Here is a 22,790-nt window from a genome sequence, read left to right as displayed (position 1 = left end):
CAACATTACAATGCTTGGCATGAGTGAATTAAAATGGACGGGAATGGGACAACAAAGAACAACAAAGCAGTCATAATGCCAAAATACAATTTAAATAACATCCCAGAAGAATATAAAGATCAAATAAGGAACAGGTTTAAGGCTTTAAACTTAGTTGACAGAGAACCAGAAGAACTATGGAGTGAAGTCAGAGACATTATCAGGGAAGAATGCAAAAAGACAATACCTGTAGTTAAAAAGAGAGAAAGACCTCAATGGATGACTGAAGAAACTCTTAAAATGGTTAAAGAGAGAAGAAAAGCAAAAGGAGATAGAAACATGGTCAGAGCCCTAAATGCAATAATACAGCAACTAGTACGTAGGGACAAAGAGAACTATTACAATAGTTATTGTCTAGAAATAGAAGAGGAAAACAAAAAGGGTAGAACAAGAGCCCTATTCCAAAAGATTAGAGAAATGAAAGGGAAATTTAAACCAAGAGTAGCGATGTTGAATAATCTACAGGGGAACACACTGAGTAATGCTCCAGATTCTACAATAAAGGCTCTTACCATATATAGAGCGAGAAATGCCAGACGTCCAAGCTGGATTTAGAAAGGGAAGAGGCATGCAGAGATCATATTGCAAACATATGTTGGATAAGGAATGGACCAAGGAATTTCAGAAGGAAATCACCGTGTGCTTTATAGATTACAGTAAAGCCTTTGACTATGTAGATCATAGGAAACTATGGAATGCTTTAAAAGAAACGGGGGAAATTTACCCAGATTGCTGGCTGTTCCACTTAGATTTCTCCTATGGCCAAGGATACTGACTTCAAATGGGTTTGTAATATTTTTTTATTATTATGATACATGTTCTAATGTTTTTTTTTTTAAAAAATGAGGTATTCAACGCTAAAGCTGCGGGCATAAAGTTAACAGGTAAAGGCAGTGTAGCAGTTTGTTGTTGTTGTTATGTGCCTTCAAGTCGATCACGACTTATGGCAACCCTATGAATCAGAGACCTCCAAGACCATCTGTCATGAACCACCCTGCTCAGATCTTGTAAGTTCAGGTCTGTCGCTTCCTTTATGGAATCAATCCATCTCTTGTTTGGCCTTCTTCTTTTTCTACTCCCTGCTGTTTTTCCCAGCATTATTGTCTTTTCTAGTGAATCGGGTCTTCTCATGATGTGTCCAAAGTATGATAACCTCAGTTTCATCATTTTAGGTTCTAGTGACAGTTCTGGTTTAATTTGTTCTAACACCCAATTATTTGTCTTTTTCGCGGTCCATGGTATGCGCAAAGCTCTCCTCCAGCACCACATTTCAAATGAGTTGATTTTTCTCTTATCCGCCGTTTTACACTGTCCAACTTTCACATCCATACATAGAGATCGGGAATACCATGGTCTGAATGATCCTGACTTTGGTGTTCAGTGATGCATCTTTGCATTTGAGGACCTTTCCTAGTTCTCTCACAGCTGCCCTCCCCAGTCCTAGCCTTCTTCTGATTTCTTGACTATTGTCTCCATTTTGGTTAATGACTGTGCCGAGGTATTGATAATCCTTGACAAGTTCAATGTCCTCATTGTCAACTTTAAAGTTACATAAATCTTCTGTTGTCATTACTTTAGTCTTCTTGACATTCAGCTGTGGTCCTGCTTTTGTGCTTTCCTCTTTAACTTTCATCAGCATTCACTTCAAATCATTACTGGTTTCTGCTAAGAGTATGGTATCGTCTGCATATCTTAAATTATTGATGTTTCTCCCTCCAATTTTCACACCTCCTCCTTCTTGATCCAATCCCACTTTCCGTATGATATGTTCTGCGTACAGATTAAACAAATAGGGTGATAAAATACACCCCTCTCACACCCTTTCCGATGGGGAACCAATCGGTTTCTCCATATTATGTCCTTACAGTAGCCTCTTGTCCAGAGTATATGTTGCGCATCAGGACAATCAGATGGTGTGGCCACCCCATTTCTTTTAAAACATTCCATAGTTTTTCATGATCTACACAGTCAAAGGCTTTGCTGTAGTCTATAATGCACAGGGTGATTTTCTTCTGAAATTCCTTGGTCCGTTCCATTATCCGACATATGTTTGCGATATGATCTCTGGTGCCTCTTCCCTTTCTAAATCCAGCTTGGACGTCTGGCATTTCTCTCTCCATATATGGTAAGAGCCTTTGTTGTAGAATCTGGAGCATTAATTTACTTGCATGGGATATTAAGGCAATACTTCGGTAATTACTGCATTCTCTGGGATCCCCTTTCTTCTGGGATGTTATTTAAATTGTATTTTGGCATTATGAGTGCTTTGTTCTTTAGCTTTTCGATACGATCAGTTCATGATCTGTACTGCAGTCTGCTCCTGGTCTTGTATTTGCAGAAAGTATGGAACTTCTCCATGTTCTGTTTCCAATTGTATAATCAATTTGATTCCTATATTGACCATCTGGTGATGTCCACGTGTACAGTCGTCTTTTTGATTGCTCAAAAAATGTGTTGGCAAGAAACAAATCATTGGTTTCACAGAATTCAATAAGTCTTTCTCCTGCTTCATTTCTGTCACCTAAGCCCCATTTCCCCACAATTCCTAGTTCTTCTGTGTTCCCTACTTTTGCATTCCAGTCCCCCATGATTATCATCATATCTTGTTTTGGTGTGTGATCAATTTCTTCCTGTACTTCTGCGTAAAATCTCTCCAATTCTTCTTCTTCTGTGTTTGACGTTGGAGCGTAGACTTGGATGATGGTTATGTTAATAGGTTTCCTGTTTAATCTCATTGATATCACTCGCTCAGACCTTGCGTTGTAGCTCCTAATTGCTTTTGCTACATCATTTCTCACTATTAAAGCAACCCTGTTTCTTCTTGATTTCTCATTTCCTGCATAAAATATTTTGTAGTTGCCTGATTGAAAATGTCCCATTCCATGGGGTAATTTCACCAAAAATGGATAGACTTTCTGAGAAAAATATTAAAGAGACACAGGGCAAATTGCCGAAGATCTGTTTCGAATTGATGGAAAATTTAGAATTGGTGGATGCTTGGAGATATATAAATGACAATGCAAAGGAATTTACTTACTTTTCAGAAAGACATAAAACATTTTCGAGGACTGAGATGATTTGGATGTCTAAAAATTTAGTGAAAGATATTTCCAAGATGGATGTGTTACCAAAAACCTTTTCGGATCATAATCCAGTGATATTGACTTAAAAAAAAAAACACTTGGATTTAGATGGAGACTAAATGAATCTTTATTACAGAATGATAAAATAGTGCAGGAATGTAAGAAGAAATTAAAAGAGTTTTTTGAACACAATTTACATAAAGGAACAGATGAAAATATTGTTTGGGATACAAGTAAAGCATTTATGAGGGGATATTTTATTAAATGTAATTCTGAATTAAAAAAGAAGAAACAACAGAAAGCAATTGATCTTGGAAGAAATAAAACAAAAAGAGGAAGAATTGAAAGAGAATCCAACTAAAGCTTCTACTGTAAATCAAATTAAAATGTTACAGAAACAAGTGTCAATGTTGACAGTTAGAGAAATTGAAATGAAATTAAATTTTGCTAAACAAAGGACTTTTGAATTTGCAAATAAACCGGGGAAATTGCTAGCATATAAATTAAGAAAAGAACGACAAAAAAATCTTATTTTAAAGATACTAGAAGGAGATGAGATGTTGACAGACAATTTAAAAATCCAAAGGGTTTTCCATCAATATTATTCAACTTTGTACAAGTGTTACAACTTTTACTACCTTTACAGTATACAATGAATTCTATTTTACAAGAGGGGAAGATACCGGATAGTTGGAAAAATGCCAATATAACATTAATACCTAAAGAGGAGCAGGATTTAACCAAAACAAAAAATTAACGGCCAATATCTTTATTGAATAATGACTATAAAATTTTTACAATGATTTTGGCTGAAAGAATGAAAATAATATTGCAACAATTTATTCAGGAAGATCAAGCGGGGTTTTTACCTAAAAGACAATTACGTGATAACGTCAGGAATGTTTTGAATGTGTTGGAATATCTAGAACAACGAAATGACATACAAGCTGCTTTGATTTTCTTGGATGCTGAGAAAGCATTTGATAATTTGAATTGGAAATTTATGTTTAAGGTTCTAGAGCAAATGGACTTTGGAGTTAATTTTATAAAATGGATCAGATCGATTTATACATCACAGAAGGCACAGATAATTGTCAATGGGGATTTAACGGACTCATGTGAAATACAAAAGGGTACAAGACAGGGATGTCCATTGTCCCCCCTTCTATTTATTCTGGTTTTAGAAGTGCTGCTTAGAGACATAAAGCAAGACAAAAGGATTTTGGGAATAAAGATAAAAAAAGAGGAATATAAATTGAGAGCATTTGCTGATGACTTGATAATTGTATTAGAAAATCCCTTGGAAGGAATCAAAGTATTGATGGATAAACTAGAAGAATTTGGACCATTAGCAGGATTTAAGATCAATAATCAAAAAACGAAGATGTTGGTGAAAAATATATCTTTAAGAGATCAAAAAGAGTTAATGGAGAAGATAGATTTTAAAATAGAAGAAAAGGTGAAATATTTAGGTATCATTATGACAAATAAAAATTCATAGTTGTTTCATAATAATTATGAAAAACTATGGACAGAGATTAAGAAAGATTTGTTAAAATGGGATAAATTACAGTTGTCATTAATGGGTAGAATATCTGTAATAAAAATGAATGTATTGCCGAGAATGATGTTTCTATTTCAAACAATACCTGTCATATCCTCCGATCTACCTTTCAAACAATGGCAAAAAGATATTTCTAAATTTGTTTGGCAGGGGAAAAAACCAAGAGTTAAATCTAAATTATTACAAGATGCCAAAGAAAGAGGAGGGCTGGGATTACCAAATTTGAGACTTTATTTTGCTGCTTGTTGCTTAGTCTGGATAAAGGAATGGATTCTATTGAGGAATAAAAGATTATTGGATTTGGAGGGTCACAACCTGAAGTGGGGATAGCATGGATATCTATGGTATGATAAAGTAAAAGTTAATGTGGATTTTAATAATCATTTTATAAGACGTCCTTTGTTGAATATATGGAATAAATACAAAACAAGTTTTTTTTTCGAAAATACCACTCTGTGTTTCAAGTCAAGAAACATTTTATAGAAGAGAAATGGCTGGAAAAGAGAAATGGTTAACTTACCAAGAACTATTAGAAAATGTGCATGGTGAATATATAATGAAAGAGAGAGAACAACTAATAAAGGAAGGATATAGTTCACAATGGTTTGCCTATTTACAATTGTTAGAAAGATTTAAAATGGACAAGAAAATGTATGGGTTTGAAATAAATAAATCTGATTTTGAAATAGGTTTGTGTACAAATAATGAATGTATAATTGCAAAAATGTATAATTTTTTATTAAAAATGGACATGGAAGAAGAACAAGTAAAAGAGTGTATGGTTAAGTGGGCAAATTTTTTTGGTTATAATATACAAATGGATCAATGAGAAAATATGTGGAAAAAAAGGTTTGAAATTTACATTATGTTATAATCTTAAAGAAATTTTTTATAAAATGATGTATCGTTGGTATATGACTCCAGAAAAGTTGTCAAAAATGTATAGTAATGTTTCTAATGTATGTTGGAAATGTAAACAACAAGAAGGATCTTTTTATCATATGTGGTGGTTGTGTAAACAGGCAAAATTATTTTGGGCACAGATAGGTAGGATGATGCAAAATTTTTTAAAGATAAATATTCAGTCAAAACCAGAATTTTTTTTATTGGGTTTTATGGATAAACAAAAGGAAAAGAAATATGGAAGAATAATATTATATATGATCACGGCAGCAAGATTACTATATGCACAAAAGTGGAAAATGGAATCGATACCAACAATGGAAGAATGGCTATTGAAATTAATGGACTTAGTTGAGATGGACAAATTGACATGTCTTATTAGAGAAAAAACGACAGATACATTTCTTAAGGAATGGAAGCCTCTTTTGGACTTTTTGTTGAAAGAAAAAAATGAAATGATGATAATGGGATTTGACGATTAATTAAGATAGACTTTGGAAAAAAGTGAATTTCGTATGTTTTAGGAGACAGGTTTGATATATATTATATACTTATAGCTGATCTGTAACAAATCGGAAGTCAAGTTTTTCTTTTCTTTTTTTGTTGTTGTATTGTTTTTGTTGTATTTGTATTTGTTTTATAAAAAATTGAATAATAAAAAAATTATTATATAAAAAAAGAAAATGTCCCATTCCAGTCCATTTTAATTCACTCACGCCAAGTATTGTAATGTTGATACGCTCCATTTCTTGCTTGACAATTTCTAACTTTCCCTGGTTCATGCTTCTCACATTCCATGTTCCTATTGTGTGCGTTGTACAACTCCGGACTCTCCTTTCACAGTAGTCTTCTGCTTTCCAATGGTTTGCCAATAAGTGCAAACACAAAAGAATGATTGACAAATGTTTGCACTTCTTTTTAAAATTTAATTTAATTTTGTTGGCAATATGTAATTAACTGAAAAATCTTAGAATATTAAATATAGGTGAAGAGGAAACCACTAGCAAATGCTAGGACCACCTAGTGCCTGCTTCTTGCTGGGATTCTTGCAAAGAATGTTGAATTACAAGGACCTTGGTCAGATCCAGAAAGACCACTTCTTATATTATTTGCAACTGAATTTTGGTTTTATTTTTCATTCAGATGTTTCTATACTTCCTTTACCCATATGGTCACAGGGTGGTTTACAGCCTACAAATACATACTACCGTATATTCCGGTGTATAAGATGACTTTTTAACCCAGGAAAATCTTCTCAAAAGTCGGGGGTCGTCTTATATGCCGGGTGTCGTCTTATAGGGCGGGTGCTGAAACTTCAGAGCCTTTTGTATAGTATGGACAGTCTTTGTCAAACAGTTTTGGTATAGTATCAACAGCTTCAAGCAGTTGCAGTATTCAAATAGTCGCAAGAGGCAGCAGCAGTAGCAGAGAGAAAGCTATGTAAATCACGCTGTGGGGCTGCCAGAAAGCCTTGGCTCTGCAAACTACAGCCCGTGTAATTGAGACCCCCCTTTTTGGCACTGTAACTGACTAGACAGAAAGAGACAAATAAAATGGCGGCCGCAAAAAACGGCAGGAAAATTGGCCAATCAGAGAAGCTTGGGGTGATAAAGAAGCAATGGCGGTCATAGGAACGCACCAGCAAGCACAAAACAGTCTCAAACCAAAACTCTGGGGCCACTGGGCTGCGAGAGCACGATTGGGCTCAGCAAACGAGGGAAAGAATGAGCCGCAGCTGCGGGCTCTAAAGGCAGTTGCGGTAGGCTTAAGATGCCGCAGACGAGCCGGGGGAGGCGGAGCAACCCCCCCAGATAGGGGCTCTGACACAGAGCCGCAGCTGCAGGCTCTGGAGCTGCCGTGAAAAAGGTAAAGTGGCAGCAATACTGAGAGCAGCAGCCGCAAGCTCTCAGTTAATTCTAGGTGGCTTGCTGAAGGGGGGGAGAACCGCAGCCGCGGTCTCCCGTAACGTCACTGAGCTTCAGGAGGCAAAGGAAGCCGTATGCACAGGCTTCTTATGTAGGGGGGGGAGAGCCGCAGCCGCGGTCTCCCGTAACGTCACTGAGCTTCAGGAGGCAAAAGGAAGCCGTATGTACAGGCTCCTTATGTAAGTAAGCCGAAGAAGTCAGGAAAAAATGCCGCGGAGCGGGCCAGGAAGCCGCGATCGCAAGCTCCTGATTAGAGCTGCGTCAGCCGCCAGAGAACAAAAGGAGCCGCAGCCGCAGCCTCCCTGAAAGCCGTAGGCAATTTACTGGGGGGAAAAACGAAAGGAGCCGCAGCCGCGGTCTCCCTGAGAGCCGTTAGGGAATTTCCTTCCTTTCAGCTTTAGAGTGAATTAGGAAAAGTTTAATCCACTTGCACTGTTTTATGTTTACATGTTTGATGACAAACAGCCTTATGTTTATAAGTGACAGTTTTCCTGCTAAGTACCTGCATGTCATAAGCAGGGGTAGTCTTATACGGCGAGTATATCCCAAACTCTATATTTTAACTGGAAAAGTTGGGGGTCGTCTTATACACCCAGTCGTCTTATACGCCGGAATATACGGTAATGTATATTTCTAAAACCAGTTAATAAGTAAGTACATCATAAACTAAAATAATATAGATACAGTACAAAACTGGGGAAAGGCTTACTTCTTCACTTTCCTCCTAAAAGAATATAATATTGAGGGGAGACATCTCAGTGGGGAGATCATTCTGTAGTTTTTGAAATATTGCTGAAAAAGCCTATAGCTTGCCTGGAGCTATCCAGTGACTGCATAACTGAGTTAAGATTTGAACTAGGTGTCAGGAACTGCCAGACCTGTATGCAGCTCCTGTGAGGTGAACTGCAGGTGGCAACCTTCCTAGTGAAGTACCCTCTGGCACTAAACTGACTCGCCTGGCCAAGCTGGCCATTGGCTTTCCCTGGGCAGAAAGATGGATAAAAATCTTCTTGTTTTATCTGAGCGTTACTCAGGCAACAAAATCTTCCCAGCTCTGCTGTGTTGCTGTATCTTTGGTTATTCTTGCATCCTGCCTCCTGGTTTGTCTTCAGTCCTGACTTGTGCTTTAATTCTGAATTGTGGCTATGGGTACCTCAGACTGCTGTCCCTGGCTCAGGCTTGACACCATTATTAGCCAGCGACTAACATTAAAACTGCACTAGGGTGCCTGTCTATGGGAGGGGTGGTGAAAATGGTGCCCTCCAGATGTTGTTGGATTACACCACCATCCCAGACCATTGGACATGCTGGCTGGGGCTGATGTAAATGAAAACATCTGGAGGACACCATGTGGACTACTCCTGGTCTATAGTAATGCACTGATGATGTGTTTTTCCAGTTGCATAGAAAATAACAAAGTAACAAATAGTATTAAAATTCAAAAATTATTGCATACCAGAAGACATCTTAAGAATATTGTATTGCTGCAAGAGTAATATTCCTTTATCATTGGAAGAGGGATGCTTTCAAGCGAAGAATATAAAGCATGATACTCTAAAGAAAAATGCAATACAAGTTGAAAGCACACTGACAGACTAAATGCAGTGTCAGTAGACCTAACTACTAAGATCAGTGGGTGTGATTTTCCCACAAATCAAGTCTATCTTTACAAACTTAGTTATTCATGGGAATTTTTGGACAATAGCAAACATATTTACCTTGCCATCTCTACTGGCTCTTTTCTTAGACAACATTCTATCTGTAGTTACTATTACAAGTTGCTATGTTCAAGGTAGACCTGAAGGAAGATGAAATGAACAATAATTTCTGTTAGTTAAAGCTGTCAAAAGACTGCATTTCTCTAGCTGCTGTAATGACCAAAGTCTGAAAATTGAGCAATATCATCTCATGATACTAGAGGGTTTTTCCTGATTTGCTCTAATGTGTTTCCTCTTCCACCATTATTTCCAGACCAGAAATCTGGGTAGATCAAGTTAATTACACTTACTGAGTTTAATAGCATATACAGAGCTGCTGTGTGAAGTGTTTCAGAAATAAATATGAAGCTGAAGCAATTGGTAATAGGAAATACGTTCACTAATAGGCAAAAAACCTTGCGGTTTAAGAACGTACCTATAGCCAACATATATTTCTATCAAACTTTTAAAAGCAGGGAAATTGGGCAGTTATAGTGAATGCACCTGGGGAGCATGAGACCTGACCTCCTCTCTGAGTTATTGTACTACCCTATAAATTTGTAAATCCACTCTCGTGGCTGTGTAATATCACAATTTCAAATAAGGTTTAAATATTTAGAAGTGAATTACAGCAATGCAGAAGATCCTCCGTGGCGCAGAGTGGTAAGCGGCGGTAACGCAGCCGAACTTCTGCTCACGGCCGGAGTTCGATTCCAATGGAAGGAGGAAATTGAATCTCCGGTTAAAGGGGTCGAGGTCCACTCAGCCTTCCATCCATCCGTGGTCGGTAAAATGAGTACCCGGCCTATGCTGGGGGGTAAAGAAAGGCCGGGGAAGGAACTGGCAATCCCACCCCATATATACGGTCTGCCTAGTAAACGTCGCAAGACGTCACCCTAAGAGTTGGAAATGACTCGCACTACAAGTGCAGGGACACCTTTACCTTTACCTTTACAGCAATGCAAGACTTATTTCTCACATTTATGTCTTAACTGTCCACCAAAGAACTTGGTGCACCAAGTACTGAATTATATCCTATTTTATTCTCACAATGACCCTGTGAAGTAGGTTAGTTTAGAGAATGTCATGGCCACTGAGCTTTGTAGCCGAATTGTGATTCCAATACATTGCCAAGTTTTGGTTTCAAAAATTCTAGGAGGTAGATCCTGGTACAGATTAGTGGACAGAAGAGGCTATATTATATTTTTATTTCTTTGAAAAGTATATGCTGCCTTTTTTTTGTTCAAGAGAACTCAACATGATTTACAAAACAGACGCTCACAATAACAAATAAATAACATACAATTAAAAATAGCATTGTTTCAATTAGCATTTCAAAGAGGAACAGTATTAAAATACTTGCCAGACAAACATTCACCCAAATACTTTTTGAACACCTATGTTTTAACCCCTGCCTAAAAGAGCATGGTGTTGGGACAGATGCCTCTAACAACTTTATCAGGAAAACTAAAGTTAGCAAGATAGGCTTGTCTTTCTTCCTGCTTATAGTCTCCTAGGTTAACAATGAGCTATAGCAATCTTAAGAACAGAGGAACAAAGAGTCCTTGTTTACACATGAAATTTCTCAAGGAGAGGCAAGGGTATTAAAGAGAAGTATCTTAGGAGACTTAATAAAAGCAGTGTTTACTTGGCATATAGGAACCAATTTTACATTTGTTTGTTGTTCTGCGCCAGCTTATTTGATAAGGCCATAGGAACAGATGAGAAATCTGACTGTACAAAACATCCCAGTCTTCATGTGAATTGTCTCAAAGTTGACTGAAAATCTCTCTCTCATTCTTTTTCTCCCTCACCTCCCACAAGACTGTGTGAACACTGCTGTGTCTCATTCATGTATCCAGATCCCTTGGTGTAACCTTCAGCATGGAGGTGAAGATATAGAACCTCTGCCCATTAAGAAAGTAGAAAATGCCATTGTAGACATTGTAGGAAGAAATGTACATTCAGTACAGGAACAGGGGAAAACACAAAATTAAGATAGCTAAAGTTTCACATTCCAAGATGATTGTAGTTTATGAGGAAGAATCTTGATTGAGTGGTAGATGACATGTGGAAAGTCTCATATTCTGCCCCTCGTATCCCTGGTGTGGAAGATCTCTGCCTGAGGCCCTGGAGAACTGCTGCCAATCTGGGTTGGCAATACTGGGCTAGATAGACAAATAGTCTGACCCAGTATGTTTTGGTGTGTGGCAGTATCCACTGGCATGAAGTGCTTGAAACTTTTTTTTTTTTTGCTGCCCATAATAACCATTTTATGCTTGCACCCACAACACTTTTATCAAGATATGAGTACTGACATTTCATTTTTTTAACCAAAAAAAGCACCAGTCTGACCTCAGCTATAAGGCAGCTTCCTGTAAAGGTAAATGCCCGCATATTTTGTTTGTGGGTTTCCCAGAGCCATCTGGTTGACTGCTGTGAGAAACAAGGTGCTGGACTAGATGGGCCTTTGATCGGATCCAACAAGGCTTTTTATGTTCTTATTCTGAATGAACCTGAAATGATGACCTTCACATGCCACCATATCCTAGAAAATGCTGGCTTTAAAAAAAAAATTAGGACATGAAAACACCTGATCTTGTCTGATCTCGGAAGCTAAGCAGGGTCAGGCCTGGTTAGTACTTGGATGGGAGACTGCCTGGGAATACCGGGTGTCAAAGGCATAGAGGAAGGCAATGGTAAGCCACCTCTGAATACCTCTTACCATGAAAACCCTATGAATATATCCAAAAGGATTCATAGGGTTGCCATAAGTCTTAATTGGCTTGAAGGCATATAACAAGAAATACAGCTTTACTATGCGAGTACATGTTAGACAAAAACTAAAGGAAGTCTGATCTCTCCCTTTTGTCTTTAAACAATAACAGAAGTCAACCTAAGTCTTTAAAGTCTTATAAGAGACTTGACAGATACTCATGAACTGGTTTTGGGTCATAATAGATACACTTTTCAAATAAGAAAAGTGAAAGGGATCAGAGAAATATTTCCCGTACTATTTGACAGTTATACTAGGGACCGAAGAAAGTCACGTGTCTTAGAATAGGGGAGGAGTCTTCAACTTAATACTTTAAAGTTGAACCACCTTTTGGGATTGTATCAGTGCAGTACAAGTGCACGACATAGCAGGAATAAAAGTAAATATTGCTGTCATCCTTTTCTGCAAGCCACATGCTAAGCTGCAAATTGCTTCTTTGGGTATGAGACACCAGGTTACAGAGGGAAATCGATGCAATGCCAATTAGCCTGGGTCTCTAATGAAAATAGAAATTTCTTCACGTGTATTGGCAAACAGTGAGTTCGCGTTTAACATTCTTGGTTAAAAAAGCTAGAAGTAATGAGAAAAGGAACAAATGAGTTCCAATATAAATGTGTGTTGAGTTAGGTCTATATGGATTTGCTACCAATAAAGTACACTATATTTCTTTAAACCATACAAAAAAACCTTGTAATAATTTCGAGGTTAGGGCTCTTCTCATCCCCACACACATTCTTTGGTTTGCTTATTTATACTCTTGCCACTTAGCACACCATCGGAGTATGCTGCCCAGGGCCGGCTCCAGGCATGCCGGGGCCCTTGGGCACCAGCCTACCCCGGGCCCCTCCACTCCCTTCTGTGATCTGTGGCAGGACAGGAGCTTCTGAGTCACCCGCCATCCCCTCGCTATTCCTCCACTTCACCTACCTTTCTCTGCTGTTCTTTGCGGCTGTGTGCACTGTGTGCGCAGGGTGTCGGAAGGCAGAGCTGGGGTCCCAATCCCGGGGAGCTGGATCCCGGAGAGTTGGGAGAATTCGGATGGATGGCAGAGGGAAGGTGGAGGAACTTCCTCCCTTTGGAGCGAAGACGAAACAGAGGAACTGCCAGTGATAAGGTCGCTTAGCGACGGGGAGCCTGAGCCCTCCCTGGACATTCTCACACCTCCCCCTCTTTCAGGCTCAGAGCAAGAGGGGAAAGAGGGAGGGCTGCTCACAGCCGAAAAGCGGGGAGGCAGTTTACCATCAGCCCCTCCCCTATCCCCCATCCTGGAATCGGAAACTTCAGAAGAGGAGGGGGTGATGCTTCCCCCCTCACCGTGCACACGCAGACAGCTGAAAAGACAGGAGAGAAGGGGGGAAGGCGGGCAGTACCTGAGGGGCAGTTAAGGAGGAGCGAAAGATTGCGTGCCCGTTTGGCCCCTTCTTAAAGAACAGGTGGGAAGAAGTCCCTTGCTCTGTCAACTTTCTCCCAATGCCGCAGGACCTGTATCCCTGTATTGCTTCATGAGAAAACGCAGTCTTTGTTTGGACATTACCCTAATAAAACACGAATTAACTACAGCCGTTGGTCTGGTTCCTGAGTCACATCCTGGGCCTGACACAGGGTTGCCATCAATCAAGTTGGTGGGCGAGGTTTCTGTAAGGGGCTGAAGCCTCTGCCGCCATCTTGGTTGATGGCATGCACACGCACGCATTGGTGCCATCAACCAAGATGGCGGCAGAGGCCTCATGCTCTCAACCACTACATCACTTATGAGTGGGATGGTGATTAGTTAGGCTAGTCAAAAACATTAGAAGAGCCTGCTGAATAAGGCCAGTGGCCCATCTAGTCCTGCATCCTGTTCTCACAGTGGCCTGAGTGCAAGAGCACTCTCCCCTCCTGCAGTTTCAAGCAACTGATATTCAGAAGCATGCTGCCTCCAATTATGGTGGCAGCGCATAGCTCTTGATAGCCTTACATTTGTTGTTGTTATGTGCCTTCAAATCGACTACGACTTATGGTCACCCTAACAGTCAGCGATCTTCAACCGCATCTGTCATGAACCACCCTGTTCAGATCTTGTAAGTTCAGGTCTGTGGCTTCCTTTATGGAATCAATCCATCTCTTGTTTGGTCTTCCTCTTTTTCTACTCCTTTCTGTTTTTCCCAGCATTATTGTCTTTTCTAGTGAATCATGTCTTCTTATGATGTGTCCAAAGTATGATAACCTCAGTTTCATCATTTTAGCTTCTAATGGTAGTTCTGGTTTAATTTGTTCTAACACCCAATTATTTGTCTTTTTCGCGGTCCATGGTATGCGCAAAGCTCTCCTCCAACACCACATTTCAAATGAGTTATCCACTTTTTTCACTGTCCAACTTTCACATCCATACATAGAGATCGGGAATATCATGGTCTGAATGATCCTGACTTTAGTGTTCAGTGATACATCTTTGCATTTGAGGACCTTTTCTAGTTCTCTCACAGCTGTAATCTGTAAAGCACAGGGTGATTTCCTTCAGAAATTCCTTGGTCCATTCCATTATCCAATGTATGTTTGCGATGTGATCTCTGCGTGCCTCTTGCCTTTCTAAATCCAGCTTGGATGTCTGGCATTTCTCGCTCCATATATGGTAAGAACCTTTGTTGTAGAATCTGGAGCATTACTTTATTTGCATGGGATATTAAGGCAATAGTTTGATAATTACTGCATTCCCTGGGATCCCCTTTCTTTGGAATTGGGAATTGGGATGTATATGGAACGCTTCCAGTCTGTGGGCCATTGTTTAGTTTTCCATATTTCTTGTAAAAAATTTGGACAGATTCAGTCTCAGCAGCTTGTAGCAACTCTATTGGTATGTCACCTGTTCCTGGTGATTCGTTTCTTCCAAGTATTTTAAGAGCAGCTTTCACCTCGCGTTCTAAAATCTCTGGTTCTTCATCATACGGTTCCTCCGTGAATGAATCTGTCATCCTGGCATCTCTTTTATAGAGTTCTTCAGTGTATTGCTTCCATCTTCCTTTTATTTCATCTCGGTCAGTGAGTGTGTTCCCCTGTTGATTATTCAACATCCCTACTCATGGTTTAAATTCCCCTTTCATTTCTCTAACCTTTTGGAATAGGGCTCTTGTTCTACCCTTTTTGTTGTCCTCTTCTATTTCTATACAATAACTATTGTAATCGTTCTCTTTGTTCCTACATAAGAGTCGAGTCGCTGTATTGTTGCATTTAGGGTTCTCACCATGTTTCTATCTCCTTTTGCTTTTGTTTTCCTTCTCTGTTTAACCATTTTAAGAGTTTCTTGAGTCATCCATTGAGGTCTTTTCTCTTTTTAACTAGAGGAAGGCAATGGTAAACCACCTCTGAATATCTCTTACCATGAAAACCCTATGAACAGAGTATGAACGGAGTATCCAAAATGAACAGAGCCTTACATTACAACTAACTCTTTCTGGTAACTGTCAGTGAATGTCTTTAAAATCCAGTGTAATCTCTTTGTGTGTGGTGGGTGTATATTTCAGGACTATTGGGGGTGGTGGGGGATTACTCCTTAACAGCAGGCTTGAGGGGGATTTTTTGATGACTGCTTTGGAGGAAACCCTAGGCAGTCCTTTTCACCTCACTCAAAAGGAGCCTGTGGCAATGGTAAAAATCACCTCAAGGCTGCTACTCCAGTGTGTTAGCTCTCCAGTTCTGTGGGAGCTGAAGCCTTGTAGGGGAAGCGGGGAGAGTCCAATCAAGTGGACAGCAGACAGGACCTAGATGTTATCACTGCAGAGAGCTAACTGAAGTCTTGTATTGTCTGACCAGACCTGGAGTGTGTTAGGCTCTGCCACCCTGGAGGAGCTGACTGGCTAGTTAAAGGGCCTTCTCCTTATTTTGTATCCTTTGACTTCTGTAAGGCTGGGGAGACAGAGACACTTCAGATAATGAATTCAGGTCTGTGTCTGTGAGGGCCCTGAATAGGGTACTTGCAGTTCTCTCACGGAGAAAGTAGCCTGAACTTTCTCCTCATCAGAGCCCTCCATTGTGCACTGCAATGTCCCTGCATTGTGGGTCTTAACACCAGGATGGTATGGCTGACATTTAAGATCGAATCTTGTTGGGAAATTAACAGTTGTACGTTCACAAGAAATACAGAACCAACTTTAAAAGTAATGGTTTTATAGTGCCTTTTTGTATTTTAGATTTTTTAATATATATATATATATATATATAATGCCATTTTTTCTTTTTCCCTGCACAGGCTAATGATATAGTGTACTACAATGCAAAGGATGCCCTGAATGAAGTAAGTAACATCTATGAAAATATGAATGCATGGTTTCCCAAGCTCCCTAAGGCAGTAAGATTTTCACTATAAACTCTCTCACACACCTGTGTTTAGAATCTCTTTGAAAAAATTTGGCTCAAAGTGTACACCTGTTGAACTACTATTTGAAAAGAGTATTTTTTTAAAGATACGATTCTCAGGACACAAGCACAAGCTGATACAAGTGGTTCCCAGGAGATTTCTTGAGTGCAGTGTTGTATTCTGTGATTTGTTAATTTCAGGAGGCCTTCAGGAAAACTGAGCTTTCAGAGGAATTTTTGAGGAATAAAATATTTGTTGCAGTTACGCCACATTTTGAATCTAGCTTATTTTATAGTGCCAGTTCATATATTCATCTGGGAGTGATGCTGAAACTGCAAGAAGGGGGAGTGGTATGAGTCTCTTCTACCATTTCCAATTTGAATTAGATCATTGGCATAAGGAAAAGGGATAGAGGAATCTTGCAAACCAGACTTTTATAAATATATAGCAGTAGTACTAGTAGTACTTATTAGTGAAACAGAGTTTGTGTGTCATGTTCCGCTATTTTTCTTCCACTATTTTGTAAGCAAGGGAGCAGACCAAGTTTTCCTGGGATGGAAACCCTAAACCAGAAATAGCCCAACAGAACAATCTGTGTATATCAGTGTTTCTCAGCCTATGGCCTTTCAGATATGTTGGACTCCAGCTCCTGTCAGTCCCAGCAAGCTTGGACAATGGTCAGATATGATGGGAGTCAGAGTCCAGAACATCTCAAGGGCACCAGGTTGGGGGAGGCAGATGTACATGTTAAATATTTTAACCAAAACTGGGGCTGAGACAGAGTGTGATATTAATTTAGATTACTAATGTGCACACAAGGCAACTCATTAGAAGTTTGGGCCAGTTTCACAACTTTCATAACTTTGTTTGGTACATGAAAACATGCTTTATATAAAGTCAGCCTATTCTTTCATCTAACTCAATACCTACACCAGGAGTAACTAACCTGGTGCCCTTTTGATGTTGATGGATTACATCTTTTACCAGTAGCCATGCTGGCTGGGACTGATGGGAATTGTAGCCCAAAAACATCTGGAGGGCACCATGTTGGCTTCTCCTGGTCTATACTGACTTAGAAGTGGCTCTTCATGGTTCCAAACAGGAGTCTTCCCCATCTCTACGTGAAGATGTCAAGGATTAGACCTGGGAACCTTTTCCATCCAACACATGTGCTGTACCACTGAGCTGCAATTCTTACCATTGTCTTAGTTCATACACTTAACTTGGGCTGTGGCTATTCGTTGTTTTATTTATTTATTTATTTAATATATCACCCTTCCTCCAAAAGGAGCCCATGGAAGAGTGTGCGTCTGCATGTGAGAGTGAGTGACCCATCCACCTACACAAGTTAACATCTGAAATGAAGGCTTAATGTATATGGTCATCTGTACATAACTCCTGATTCAGGTGATTTCCCTCTTGAAACAAGGAAGGGGGAAGAAATTACACATAATAGGCTGCATGTATGTTCTTCCTTATGCATGGTGCTTTTCTGTCAGATGTTAACATGCATTTGATGGAGGGGAAAGCTTTACCTATTATCTCCCCTTATCAGAAGAGATCCTGTTCTTAAACCTTTGGCCCTCCAGATGCTGCTGTCCCACATCTCCCATCATCATTGTCCATTGACTATCCTGGCTGGGGCTGATGGGAGTTAGAGTCCAACAACATCTAAAGGGCCACAAGTTAGTCACATGAAGATGGTAACCATATGTAAAACCCAACTCGTGTAGGTCAAGATAGTAGATTCCTGGATTTTCTTTGTCTGGTATGTTGGTTGTAGTGTACTTTTCAGAGCTGTGTATATCCTCTTAAAATGTTATGCCCGTATGTGGACATGCATTAGACTTGAGGATAGGCATGTTAGATGGTTAGGGAGGAAATGCATGATGCACATGACCCTATCACATTTAGGAAGTAATCGCATGAGTTTATATTCCAAAACCATGTGACTGTAAATTACCATGTCTACAGTCCACAGAGTGGTCTCTGTATTTGAACCTATAGTCTGTTTAGAATTTGATTTTGAAATCTTGACAGTATTTGGATGAAAAGGGAAGTTTTCTACTTCAAATAACACAGCTTGCTATAATAAAATAAATAAATATTGTAGGTGTAATCTATAAACTAATACAGAGATTCTATAAATGCATTAATCAGATAAATCAACATGCTTCATTTGCACCTAGTAATAAAATATGATTTAAGATTGATGGCATCACTGTTGCACTTGACACTGTTGCTATAAGATAATTAAAGAGAATACATTGATCTTGTCAGGCAAATCTATCTGAGTTGCACAAACGGAATATGGAAATGTAGGTAAGATGAAGGTGCAGGATTTGTTCACAGTGAATTTAAAAAAGTGTCCAGAGACAACCACTTAATGAACCGCAATGTAACTTTTTATCTCTAGTTCAGCAGTTTCTAACTTTATGATATTGAAGAAACTACCTTGTGATATTTCTCTTTAGTAATGGGCCCATTACCCAATCCTGTCAGTTTTCCAGGATTAACCAGAGGGTTCTATCTACCCACTGGATTCTGCACTTTCATAATCAGGAATATAGTTAGATTTTGAGTTCTGACATCTTGGCTTTATCGTTGTTGTCCTCCTACTGGGAGAAAGGGTGGGAGATAAATAAAATAATAAATAAATAAATAATAAACTTGTAATAATAATAATAGTAATATATTTTTGTTATTATTCACTAATAGGCAAAAAACCTTGTGGTTTAAGAATGTACCTATAGCCCACAGCTATTTGTATCAAACTTTAAAGAGCAGGGAAATTGGGCAGCTATAGTGAATGCACCAGGGGAGCAGGAGACTTGAACTCCTCTCTGAGATATTGTACTGCCCTACAAATTGGTAAAAATGCAAACACCATTTGGGTTGGTCTTTCACAGTCCAATTCACTCCCTGTGTAGCTTGGAAGAATTTGGTAAAATGTGCCTCTGAGCCATTTCCAAAGATAATTATATTTTTGTATGTTTGTTGGTGTTCTTCTTACTTTGCTTCTTTCCTGTGTTACTAATGTTTCTACAGAGAATCTAAACTAGAAAAAAGTAATTCCCTCATTATTCATCCTAGAAATCTGTGTCAAATTTATTTTTTATTAATTTCAAAGCCTTACTAACATATATTGTGACCATCTGAACTATATATATTGTGCCAGATTGGGAACTGGTGCAGCAGCCATTGGTATTACTGAATTACCTCGGTTGTGGGGAAAGGAGAGGGGAGGAGATGTGTGAAACAGGAAGGAGGTGGAGATAATAGCATTACTTTTTATTACATTGACTACAATAAAGTTATGACCTGTGGTAACCGGTGGCTACTGGGACTGGCAGGGTGGAAGGAAAGAAGGCCAACAGTATGCATGCACACCCACAGGGGATTTCATCCGTCATAGGTAGAGGGAAAGGTTTAACCTCCATTCCTGGATGCTGTGTTCTCCGTTAAAGCCACAGCCATCGTCCTCCTGCACTTTGTATTTTTTTTAAAAAATGTCAGATGTAGCTACATGCTACATGTTTAATGTAATGTGACCTTGCATGGAGGTGAAAGTAGATCTAGACAATTTGTAGGTGAATAGTTGTATTGAAAAAAATAAAATATGTAAACTGAAATTAGTTATACAATAATCAGATTAAAAAACAAGAAGAAAACTAAGGATTAGAATATATACAACTAGGTATGCTTTGCAATAAGAATTGGGCTAATCGCTTGCTCATTAAAAACATCCATTGGATCCTCTGCCATGAGCCCTGTGGAGAACTCTTGGCAGACCTGTTCCAATGAGGGAGAGGGTTGGGATCTTGGGAAGGGGCCCAGTGGTTTGAGCAAGGAGGCTGGCAGATTTGAGGTGGAGTTCAGGGATCTGCCAACTGATAGCCCCTCCCCCAAGGTGCCAACAACCACATACGAGGCAGAATCAGCAATGGCCCGTCCCTGACTCAACCTGTAGAGGATCCTCGGCCTCCCGATCCTGCCCCTGCTGTGCCTCTTGTGGGAGGATAAGTCAGAGGTGAAGCTTAGGAGTGAAATTTGCCAAGTTGTGTCTGTCTCCGTCGCCAAAGATATGCCACTATCTGCGCAGGCACAAGCAGCCTGAGCCCACTCACCAGCCTACCTGTAGGAGTGCCTGCTTGCTTGCTCAGTTGCTATCTGAGAGACAGTTCCTGCACCAGTAGCAGTCACACCCCGACTCTTCATAAGGGGGTCCGTGGAGGGATGTTTACTATGGCAATGTTTTTGCTTGAGTAGCCATGCCTAGCAGTGCCTTGTATTAATCCAGAGACCTGTGAAACCTGTAGTCTGATCTGTGTACCATTCATGCACCAAATTCTCGATTAAACCTTTGGCAATAAACAAGCCAGTGTTCCCGAGTCTCATTCCATGGAGGGTAGCCATATTTGAATAAGAAATTAAGGGTTGATTTGCCCAGTTGTTAGCTACATTAACTTGGGAGAGATTTCACATACGAATATAATAAATAAAATGAAAATATACATCACTTGGTTTTTCTGCATTTGCTGCACTCCACTTAATATGTAAACCGACTCAGCATTGCATCTGAAGTGACATAAAAGTTGTCACTGTGATTACTCATTCACACATTCATCAGTTTTAACAGGAGACACATTCATACTCCCTGTTTTTGTTGTTGTCCTAAAAATCTGCCACAGGATATATCATTTTATTGAATTCTAGATTTTGAGGTGGATATTGTGTTAGGATTTTGTGTGTGAGAGAAACTGTCTAATAAGGACTGCATTATGCAGACTCTTCCTTCATGTGATGGTATTTTCGATTGCTGTAGCCACTGTACCACTTGTTATATGATAGCTTAGGGCAGTGATAGCCTGAGCTTTCTGTAACATACTGCTGAATCCTTCATATGGCTTTGTCGCCATTTTTGTGCCTGCGTTATATTTGTGTGTGGAAATCCCATGCAGTGCCCTTATTTCTGTTTGTTACTTTATTATTCCTTTCCATGAAAAGGAGCAATATCCTGAAAGAGTTGGGGCATATTTTAAAAATACGTGTGGCTTGCCTGATTAACTTGCAGGGGTTTGAGACTTGTTTTTACCTTGTTGCTTCTTTTTGTTTAACATTCAGCTTAACCTCACCCCCACCCACCCGAACAGCTATTGTTGGCTGAGTGCTTCCAACATCCCATTTGCTCTTATTCATTAAGGTTTAATTGGAAACAGCCAACTGCATCTTCTGGCAAGGGCTACATCCCTTAATTGACACAAGTGATTTATTAGAAAATCAGAAAAATCAGAAAATCAGAAACTTCAGAAAGTCCCTGTGCTGAAAAGCAGTCATGACTGATAGAGCAGTGCTGTTTGCGAAGATGTTAATAACTTGCTAATAGTAAGAGTGATGGCCGTATTTTTGTTTTTACTGCATCACAATCATAGAATCATAGAATCATAGAGTTGGAAGGGGCCTTGTAGGCCATTGAGTCCAACCCCCTGCTCACTGCAGGAAATCCACAGCTAGAGCATCTCCCGCAGATAGCTGTCCAGCCTCTGCTTGAAGACATCCAGCGAAGGGGATCCCACCACCTCCCTAGGCAGTCGGTTCCATTGCCGAACCGCCCTTACTGTCAAGAAGTTCCTTCTAATGTCCAATCTGAATCTACGCTCCTGCAACTTAAAACCATTAGACCTAGTCCTACCCTCTGGGGCAGCAGAGAACAAATCTGTACCCTCCTCTATGTGACAGCCCTTCAGGTTCTTAAAGAGTGCAATCATGTCACCCCTCAGCCTTCTCTTCACTAGACTGAACATGCCAAGTTCCTTCAACCTTTCCTCATAAGACTTGTTCTCCATACCGGCTATCATCCTTGTCACCCTCTTCTGAACCCGCTCTAACTTGTCTATATCTTTCTTAAAATGAGGCACCCAGAACTGAACGCAGTATTCCAGATGAGGCCTGACTAATGCAGAATATAGTGGGACTATTACTTCCCTCGACCTGGAAACTATAGCTCTGTTTATGCATCCCAAAACCGCATTTGCCTTTTTTGCCGCAGCATCACACTGCTGGGTCATGTTCAACTTGCAATCCACTACAATTCCAAGGTCCTTCTCACATGCACTACTGCTAAGCCGGGTATTTCCCATCCTGTACCCGTGCATTTTGTTTTTGTGGCCTAAATGCGGTATCCTGCATTTGTCTTTATTGAATTTCATTTTATTAATTTCAGCCCAATTTTCTAGTCTATCCAGGTCCCTTTGGATCTTATTCCTGTCTTCCATTGTGTTAGCTATCCCTCCCAGTTTCATATCATCCGCAAACTTCATAAGGCTTCCCTCCACCCCATCATCTAAGTCATTGATAAAAATGTTGAAGAGTATCGGCCCCAGGACAGAACCCTGTGGCACTCCACTCGAAACCTCCTTCCAGTCCGAAGCAGAGCCACCGACGACCACTCTTTGAGTACGGTTTTCCAA

General features: G+C 39.8%; 1 protein-coding gene across 5 annotated transcripts in view; it reads left to right on the top strand.

Moving 5' to 3' along the window:
* The window catches only part of CACNA2D1 (calcium voltage-gated channel auxiliary subunit alpha2delta 1), a 621,516-nt gene that overhangs the window by 305,060 nt on the left and 293,666 nt on the right, over positions 1 to 22,790 (top strand). For all 5 annotated transcript variants that reach the window (XM_061582171.1, XM_061582168.1, XM_061582170.1 and 2 more), the window contains exon 5: positions 16,213 to 16,257. In XM_061582171.1, the coding sequence (XP_061438155.1) occupies positions 16,213 to 16,257 (45 nt within the window). The remainder of the gene's footprint in view (positions 1 to 16,212; positions 16,258 to 22,790) is intronic.

Source organism: Rhineura floridana, chromosome 8 (assembly GCF_030035675.1).
Source record: "Rhineura floridana isolate rRhiFlo1 chromosome 8, rRhiFlo1.hap2, whole genome shotgun sequence".
Taxonomy (NCBI): domain Eukaryota; kingdom Metazoa; phylum Chordata; class Lepidosauria; order Squamata; family Rhineuridae; genus Rhineura; species Rhineura floridana.
This window is presented reverse-complemented; position numbering and strand designations above follow the sequence as displayed.